This window comes from Oncorhynchus nerka, linkage group LG22, assembly GCF_034236695.1.
Source record: "Oncorhynchus nerka isolate Pitt River linkage group LG22, Oner_Uvic_2.0, whole genome shotgun sequence".
Taxonomy (NCBI): domain Eukaryota; kingdom Metazoa; phylum Chordata; class Actinopteri; order Salmoniformes; family Salmonidae; genus Oncorhynchus; species Oncorhynchus nerka.
Genome location: NC_088417.1, coordinates 45,832,511 through 45,842,546, shown reverse-complemented (window position 1 = coordinate 45,842,546; position 10,036 = coordinate 45,832,511). Strand labels below are relative to the sequence as shown.

Sequence of the window (10,036 nt, the reverse complement as noted above, 5' to 3'; positions counted from 1 at the left end):
CCTCAGCCAAGAGAGGGGATCATCTATCTCCCACTGATCACAGGTGGCCTTTTTATTTATGCTGCAGAGAGGAGGTTGCACTTAGGATATGATAGAACATGTCATTGAGGAATTCTCCCTCCTTGGCCTGCCAATTAAAAAACAAGAGTCTTTGACTCGTGATCCTCCTCGCTATAGGTCCTCAGGACAGTGCTCCCTCCCTGGTCTCTTGCTGCTCCCTGCCTGCAGCCACCAAGCTCTCTTCCCCTCCTCCTCCTTGTCCTCTCCCTTGTCCTCCGGGACAATGCTCCCTCCCTGCTCCCTGACACGACTAAAGCCCTTCCTCGTCCTCAAATCAGAGAGACGTGCCTGTAGGAGAGATGGGTGGGTGTCTCTGGAACCCTGTAGGAGAGATGGGTGGGTGTCTCTGGAACCCTGTAGGAGAGATGGGTGGGTGTCTCTGGAAGCCTGTAGGAGAGATGGGTGGGTGTCTCTGGAACCCTGTAGGAGAGATGGGTGGGTGTCTCTGGAACCCTGTAGGAGAGATGGGTGGGTGTCTCTGGAAGCCTGTAGGAGAGATGGGTGGGTGTCTCTGGAACCCTGTAGGAGAGATGGGTGGGTGTCTCTGGAAGCCTGTAGGAGAGTTGGGTGGGTGTCTCTGGAAGCCTGTAGGAGAGATTGGTGGATGTCTCTGGAAGCCTGTAGGAGAGATGGGTGGGTGTCTCTGGAAGCCTGTAGGAGAGATGGGTGGGTGTCTCTGGAACCCTGTAGGAGAGATGGGTGGGTGTCTCTGGAACCCTGTAGGAGAGATGGGTGGGTGTCTCTGGAACCCTGTAGGAGAGATGGGTGGGCCTCTCTGGAAGCCTGTAGGAGAGATGGGTGGGTGTCTCTGGAACCCTGTAGGAGAGATGGGTGGGCCTCTCTGGAAGCCTGTAGGAGAGATGGGTGGGTGTCTCTGGAACCCTGTAGGAGAGATGGGTGGGTGTCTCTGGAAGCCTGTAGGAGAGATGGGTGGGTGTCTCTGGAACCCTGTAGGAGAGATGGGTGGGCCTCTCTGGAAGCCTGTAGGAGAGATGGGTGGGCCTCTCTGGAAGCCTGTAGGAGAGATGGGTGGGCCTCTCTGGAAGCCTTGTAGGAGAGATGGGTGGGCCTCTCTGGAAGCCTGTAGGAGAGATGGGTGGGTGCAGATTTGAAAGCTGTCAGACCAAAGGGACAGCAGCTACTCTGCTGGAGGAAAGAGCTGAACTGTGGTGAAACCCCCCTGGGGGTGTTCTGGTCTCCATGGATGTTGGGTGTGACTATTCACCTAATGTCTTCGTGTGTTCACAATGTCTATGTCTTACAGTCACTCTACACTGTCAGAATTAGCTATCTGATGTGTACATCCAGGCATTCCCAGTACAGCCAGGCCGTCCCTTCCAAGTACTCTCCTCAATGCCTGTGCAGTAATTTAAACAACCTCATTCATTTGATTGTGTTGCAGTTTAGATTTTTCAAATCAGTGCAGCAAGCTGCAAAAAGTCCCTTTCACAACCCTTAGTCTTGCACTAGCTCGTCTCCACATACATTAGTGGGCTACAACATAATCATTAAAGCCATGGCAAAACCCAAAATATCAACCACATGCAGAAAAGACACATCAATCACTAATGTTTGTTTAATACAAATCATTATAATAACTACAGAAAATGGTGTTAAAAAAAAATCTATGAAAACCCACTCCCTTGACTTCCTTCATAGAATGACATATATTAATCAATGCTTTTATCCCTGTCTTGTAAAACAAAGTATTGAGACATGACAAGTAAGTCATTAAAGGAAGAAATAAATAAATAAATAATGGATAAATGGCACACTCCCCCTCCTGAGCCAGACATCCTGCTGACTTTATTGGGTGACCATAAAATACATGGTCTGGTCCTGGATTAGGTTAATTATTTCCTTGTGTTAATTTTACCCTACAATCTTCTCTCTCTCTCTCTCTCTCTCTCTCTCTCTCTCTCTCTCTCTCTCTTTCCCTCTATCCCCCCTCTCTTTCTCTCTTACCACCTTTTCTCTATATTCACCTCTTTCTTTTATCAATCGCTCTCTTCCTCTCCATATCTCTTTCTCTCTCCCTCCCATTCTCTCCACCTCTCCCATGCCCCCCCCCTCTCTCTTTCTCAGAGATTAAGGGTCATGTTGCCTTTTACAGTCTCTCACTGTGCTCCAGTCTGATAAATGCAGTGAGGCGTAGAGTGCAGGCTCAGCGGCGGCTCGGCTCCAGGAATCAGCGCCACTTTTCCAGTGCCAATAAATTTGGGAATTAGCTAGTGTGAAGGAAGTATGATCCATTAAGTGCTAAGTGATGCTGTCTCCCCCTCCTCCTCTCCCTCTCTGCCTCCTCTCCTTCCTCATCCTCCCCTCCACATACTCCTCCCCCAACCCTCCTAATTTTAATTATCCTCATCCCCCTCTTCCTCCTCCTCTTCCTCCAACATTGTTGGATAGGCATTGCTAAAATGTTTGTCCATTTGAAATCTGTTTAATGGATCTAGTCTGGAGACTTTACATTGTGACAGTGAATTATTTGGGTTTACTTGTCAATTGAATTGTCAATCCATCAGCTAAAATGAGGTTTCTTTCTGATTGCCACACCACCCTCAAAACATGTTCCAATCCTCATCTCCAGGAAGAGAGAGACAGGCCCTTGGTGTTTATCAGACTCACTCAGGCCTGTCTCTCTCTTCCTGGGGATGAGGATTGGAACATGTTTGGAGGTGGTTTGGCAATCAGAAAGAAACCTAATTGTATGTTCCAATCCTCATCCCCAGGAAGAAAGATACAGGCCCTTGGTGTTTATCAGACCCACTCATGTACAACTGGCTTTAATGACTGAACAATGGCTTGACTCCTATCTGCCCTGCATGACCTCCTGGCTTTGATTTTCCCAAATCCATTGAATATTTTACCTCTGCCCCAAAACAAACATCATGATTTGAACTCTGGAATTCTGAACATCATTCTGCTGCATGTAAAATACGACAAATTACAGGGACCAGATTCTGACTGTGGAAATGATTAATTAACAAACTTGAGTTTTATGCTCATATTTTTCGCATATAAACTGTGGGAGAGAGGGATTGCCAGAGTCTTGGCTCTGCTTGTGTTCCCACTGAAAGGATTGAATGGCGCAAAGAGGAGATGACCTGTTTGGACAGAGCTCCAGTGTTTTCTCACCCCCCCCCCTCTTTCTGTCCTTCTGTAGCAGAAACAGTGTAAAGTTAAAAAGGGAATAGTAAAATTACTCAATGAAACATCTCTTGGTGTGTGTTGGCTACATGGTGTTTATGCCTAGTGAGGGAGGCCTGTTCTGCTCTCTTCAGCTCTGCTCTGTGCTGTGCTGGTCTGACCGTGTTTGCTCTGGTTCAGAACCTGTTCAGGCCTCCTCTGGGACCACAGCCATGTGCTTTGGAGGCCCTCAATAAGGAAACCACACAAGAGAGCATTGCAGGGGGGAGAATGTTCCTGAAAAAGCCCTGCTGCTCCCAGCCAGGACACCAGTGAGAAAACCAAACTGGATGTGGTGAAAATGTCAAATTACTAAAGGAAACTAAAGGGAAACCTCAGGCGAGTGAAAAAAGACGGACGTGTTTGTGTTTTACAACATGCTGTTCAAAGCAGTGGAGGAGAAGTAAGCAAGAGGGGATGAGAGAGGAGGAGATACACTGAAGTGGGGGAAAATAACATTGAATATAAACAAAAATGGACTAGGAGCTTGTATCTTCATGCCATGTTAAATAAAGTGTTTCGGTAGTACTGAGGAAGGGTTAAAAGTGTCTGGTGTTTGCTGCATGTGTTTGAAGAAAACAGTGTCTGCCTCTGCACTGGGCTGGCTCCACAAAGGCTCCATTCCCAGCAGTTATGGAGGACAGAGACCGCTAACAGCTTCCTCCTCACTTCATAACAAACAGCGCGAGGCCAGGCCCCCGAGGCTTCCTGTGTCCCACACACAGCCCACAAATAAACACAATCACGTTAATTTACCTCTAGCCTCAACCCCCCTCCCCCAACCCCTCGCTCCACGCCGCTGCACGGAAAATAACTCAGCCCAAATTGCTCAAACTATTTTTTTTTCTCTCATTAGAAGGGAGATTCTCCATGTCCCCGTGTTTCATGCAGCTGCCAAGGCTGCAAATGTCTGCTAATTGGATCAGAGAAGTAGAGTTTCATTCTTCTTACAAGGTAATCAAGAACACAAAGATAAAGAAAACACTGTACAGGTTCTTTATCCATTCCCTTCATCCATATCTTCACTTCATAAACATTTGTTCACTTTCCTCTATAGGGAACAGAGGGGTAACTTGAGCTACCCTTGTTTCTGGGAAACCATACACAAAAGGAATCATTTCACCAAATATTTAGGAAGATGTCATCATTTAATGGAGTCTGTCAAGGAAGAAACCACATGGAAAAAGTGGTATGCAAGTTAGGTCCAAAAAATGATTTTCATCAAGTCAAATGAATGTATTGCGTTAGAGGTTTCATGATGCTTGTATCTAAACCAAAGTAGATCATTTTAAGATTGTTTTATACATCAGTTGGGGTCTGTATAAGCTACAATAATGATGTCCGAAACCTAGCATGAAAGTGCATCCTTGTAGCTGTGTGGGTTAATATTGTCAAAATGTTTGCCTTGGGGTAAATTGGGCCAATGGCCATCGGGTAAATTGAGCCAATGGCCATGGGGTAAATTGAGCCAATGGCCATGGGGTAAGTTGAGCCAATGGCCATGGGATAAGTTGAGCCAATAGAAAGTGTCTTCTTCCCAAGTGTATTGCAGGGCATTATCGCTGGAATATGAGGTCAAATGTGGCCTATGTTAAAAAAAAAAAAGTACAAAGTGTTTTTTTAGGTGTTACGCCTATGTTTAAAATATATTTAAAATGATTAAAAGACAACAAAGCGATTGTGATTGTGTTTGGGAAATATAGATAGGCATGGTTTTAAAAAGGAAGTGGTAATATTTCAATCAGTACAGAAATGTCTAGGCGGCTTAATTGACCCTTTCCCTTGGCTCAACTTACCCCATACGTAAACATAGACAGTATGTACATAGTAAGTCGTGCCAAGAGACTACATTTTTGAACAAGCTATGTTTTCAAAACTGTAATGTTTGGCATTAGTTCTGATTAATTCCAGTTACACACAACATGCTGAAACATATGTAAATATCTTGGTTAGAGAGAATACTATATTTTCCTTGACAGAGTGATGCTGAACGTAAAAAAATGGCTCAACTTACCCCACTCTCCCCTTTGACCAATGGAAAGGCTGGAATTTAAACATAGCAAGTGATAAATCACATCCTTGCATCGGTAAGGATACAAGTCCCATTTAAGTGATTTAATAAATTGGACAATTTTTTATTTTACCTTTATTTAATTAGGAAAGTCAGTTAAGAACAAATTCTCATTTTCAATGACGGCCTAGGAACTGCCTGTTCAGGGGCAGAACGGCAGATTTGTACCTTGTCAGCTCGGGATTTGAACTTGCAACCTTTCGGTTACTAGTCCAACACTTTAACCGCTAGGAGATCCTGCCGCCCCAACAATGTTTACTGGGTCAAACATAACGAGTGCAAAATTTTTCACACATTTCCTTTATCGTACAAACACAGCCATTGAGACTGGCGTAGGGTAATGTATTCTAATCCAATAGGTTGTACTGACTGATCCATAGACTAGATCAAAGAGAGCCCTCGGTGTGCAATAACAGCAAATAAGATTCAATGGGTTTAATCAGTCACTGGTGCCATATTCAGGAGGAATTTGGCTGCCATGCGGTGGGCTCTAGAGGCTCTAATGTGGTGGACGGACAAGTCTGAAAACTCTGCAGGGAATCACTGCAGATAGCTAGCTAGAGCACAGAGGGAAAGAGAGAACAGCTAGAGCCATACTGCCATCATCGTTCAGCACATCAAGGTTTTACTTAATGACTATGATATGTGGTTGTCTTACCTACCTTATTTTAATGCACTGACTGTGAGTCGATCTGGAAAAGAGTGTCTGCTCAATGTGCCCCACAAGACCGCGAGGAGCTAACGCAAGTCTTAGGCAAATGACGCATCACGCGAGCGAGTTTCCCTGAACCACCTCTGTTACATGGACCAGATCCAGTCTGACGCAGGGAAAGTACAGTAGTGCACACTCCAGAGAGGGGGCCAGAAGTCCTACACGGCTATGACTGTTCATTTTTCATCCCGCACGCTACCACAACGAACCATTACTTACCCTGTGCTCTTGTGTTCACACTGCGTTGTACTGTGTTCATAATTGAATTACACCTCCTCTCTCCCGTTGAGAGCTCAAGCCAAGTCCTTGATGTAAAACAAAACCGCATACGGCCACATCAGCACACATAAATAATATCTGCTCCATGAGGCACTATGGTTTCATACAGAAAAGAAAAACTGTGGATATACTGTACACTCGCATATAAATCAGCCTCAACTTTCCACAAACTCCAATGAACTATGCAACACTTTCTAGACATTATTTAGCCAACCGTGGTTGACCGCCAACCCGAGTGGGCCAATGTAGACACAATTTTAAACGCCTTCATCATTGAGAGAGAGAGAGAGAGAGAGAGAGAGAACATGACCAGCACTAGCTTATTGGCTAAACTGCGCATTTGTGTTGGCATGGCGTGCATCACCTTCAACCAGCGTGGATTGTCTTTTTGGAGACGATTTTATTGATGATAGAAGACGAGACAGTGCATGTGAGCTAAGCTATGTACATACTGTCTATGTTTACCCTTATAGATGCATGTGAGCCTTCCTAGAGCCACCCCTCCCTTCCCCCTTCCCCACCCTCCCGACCCCCTCCTCTTCTTCCCTGGGTCGGATGAAAGACAGAGGCACCGGTTTAGGAAACCTAGTAGGCGCATAATTAGCAGACAGGATCAAGCGCTGCTTACAATCCCTCCCCCGATTAGCAATCACATTGTATACACCTCCGCTAATTAAACCAATCATCTGGCATGTCCATGTAACGTTCACTTCCTTGTTTCCGTTCGCTATTCATTTCCAGCAGAACCTCATCTGGGTGCCATTTGAGCAGGCAGGGGGAGAGTAATACCCAGTGTCACCCAGCTCAGGGGGAAAGGAAAGAGAGAGACGCTAATATTAATTCATTCGGGGGACTCTCTCTCTCTCTCAAAGCTGATTGACAGACATGGTTCTGTTTGCAGGAAAGGCTGCGCACCATATTGAAAAATGTGGTGATATACAGGTGCTGCAATAGGGATATGGGACCTATTGGACCTCCTGCATGTTTGGCCTTTGCCTCAACTTCATGCACTGTTATGGGAGGACTATTATGAATGGAATATACCATAAAGCCAAGGACAGAGAAATGTTAGTCCCTCAGAGTACACCCTTACAACAACAAAACTTTTTTTTAAAACACATGGTTTTTGGACACGCGTGAACATATCACGTGAGAAATCGATTGGGTTTAATTCCAGAACGTCAATTTTTCACATTTACATAAAAATAAAAATAAATCTTAAACAAACGTTCATGGGTCCCTTTCGATGTGTATGAATTGTGTCTGTTCTCATACTTTCAAACATTTACTTGACTTCGTCTGGGGCCGCACAACACCTGTGCCAATATATCCTCCAAATACGGACTTCTCGGGCATTATCACTTAATTATTCCCAAATACATTTATAACTGTAACTTTAGTGTTCGTTTCCTTACATTTTGCATCATTCCATTACTTCGTTAGTTTACCTTTCGTTCCTCACCGACGTTTGTGTGGTTGTTCCTGAGGTTCGCTAGCAATGGTGGATCATATTAGGCTAACGTATTACAAGTTGTGCAATAATTTGGGACATGAAGCCTATTCGAATCATTATTGAAGGCAGACCACACAGAGCCATTTAAACCTGGAGCCTGGCACACAGTTGACGAGGACTGGACCATTGTCGTCGCAGTTGTCGGATTATTAGGGTAGATTTATAGGACTGCTGTTCAACACCTACTGTACACTTTTCACCTTCCAATATTTAATGGACTGAACAATTGAATATGTCAACTTTCAGGATGAATCAAACCACTGTATTTTTGATTCACCAATATATTTAGGGCGTAAAGTCTCCACAAACCTGTAGGGCCTTTAATACTTTCCTAACCCTAAATACTATACGTGATCAGAGTATTTTTTAATCTACCAAATTTTAAATGATTGGGGTTATTGTCTTACTGAAAAATCCACTTGCGGACAAGTTTCAGCCTCCTGGCAGAGGCAACCAGGGCTAAAATGTCCTGGTACTGGGTAAAGTTCACGATGCCATTGATCTTAACAAGGGACCGGAAAACATCAAAGATCCACCACCATACTTTACCGTTTAGTATGAAGTACTTTTCTGCCGACCATAGCTTCCGGTTCCAATCCAAGTGCCAATGCCGTTTAGCAAACTCCAGGCGGTGCTATGGTCAGATGACATGAAAATAGAGCTCTTTGGTGGGTTTGGCATTGAAACAATGAAATATGTGCAGAAAAGTTCCTCATACGTATGGTAAGATATGGTGGTGGATCTATGATGTTATGGGGCTATTTTGTTCCACTGGTCTTGGGGCCCTTGTTAAGGTCAATAGCATCATTCATTTGACCAAGTACTAGGACATTTTAGACAAAAACCTGGTTGCCTCTGCCAGGAAGCTGACACTTGGCAGCAAAGTGGATCTTCCGGCAAGACAATAACCCCAAGCACTAATCAAAATCCACAGAGAAATTGTTACTCGACCACAAAATCTAAATTTCGCAATGGCCATCTCAGTCTCCGGACTTGAACCCCATTGGAAACCTGTGGTTTGAATTGAAGAGGGCAGTCCATAAGCGCAGACAAAGGATATCAAGGATCTGGAAAGATTCTGTATGGAGGAATGGTCTAAGATCATTGTGACCTGCCTACTTTTGCCTGGAACAAAAATAAATCCTGTCTAAAATTTGAGCAGGCTCTCCGTGTGTGTGTGTGTGTGTGTGTTTGTGTGTGTGCGTTTGTTTGTTTGTGTGTGAATGTGGAGGTGCGAGGGGGGTTATGAAACCTTAAACATGAACTCCAGTGAGAGGCAGACCTTGGCTGAGTGAAAATTCCTTCATGCATTATTAGGAGCCGCTGCTCAAGAAGAAGTCATTTCACCACCACTTCAAAACTAGACCCAGTGGCCAGAAATCAATTCCCTGGGCTGCTTCCACCCAGTGGCATCTTTGAATCCAAACAAAGGCCAGAGGGCCAGAGACAGAGAGATATAGTGGTCAGTGCTGCGGCTCCATACTCTCTGCCAGTCACTCAGACCATCAGCTCTCCCTCACGCCGGCCCAGGGCACCATCCTATTGGACAAACTGTATGGGGTACACCACCAACCATTCACTCGACCAGAGATCAGCCTTTACTATGCTATAAAGGAAGGGTTTCAGGCCAAATATGAGGGACCCTGGGAACAACAGTCAGTCATTGTGCAAGGGCTGTGGAGGGGTGTATACATGAGGACTGTAAGGATGGCTTGCTGTGGGGCTGCCAGAGCAGGCAGGCAGGGGCAGCCATTGTGAGACCTGGACAGAGGTACCTTTGTCTGGGGCACCGTCGCCTAACAGGTGCTGTCTTACCCACTCTCCTCTCGCTGTGGGGAGCTCCTGTATCCAGCCCCCAGGGGCAGGAAAGAACCTTGCGGGTGGGCGGATGAGAGCCCCCTCTCTCCCAGCTGGCCCCCCTCCTCTCCCATGGTATAGAGAGAGATGGAGGGAGAGAGAGCGATGGAGAAATTATACAGAAAGATGGAGAGAGTATGATACAGAATAGAGGAGAGAAAGAGAGAGATGCGCTCTGATCGTCAAACGGGAAGGGCATTATTGATCATCTCTCTCTCACAAATAAAGGAAATCCTCAAGCACATGAACTGGACTTTATTAAACCGACCCCCTCTCCTCTCTGCACCCTAATACCAGGAGAGGAAAAGAAGAAGGGGAGGAGGGAGGGATGGGAATGCGGAGTGTGGGTTATTGA

General features: G+C 45.4%; 1 protein-coding gene across 1 annotated transcript; it reads right to left on the bottom strand.

Moving 5' to 3' along the window:
• Window positions 1-334: 334 nt before the first annotated feature.
• Window positions 335-4,752, bottom strand: LOC135563703 (basic salivary proline-rich protein 1-like). The gene is made up of 2 exons (XM_065006808.1): window positions 4,654-4,752; window positions 335-1,141 (listed from the first exon to the last, which is right to left on the bottom strand). Exons 1-2 carry the CDS (start codon window positions 4,750-4,752, stop codon window positions 335-337), a joined length of 906 nt encoding a protein of 301 aa, XP_064862880.1.
• Window positions 4,753-10,036: the final 5,284 nt, after the last annotated feature.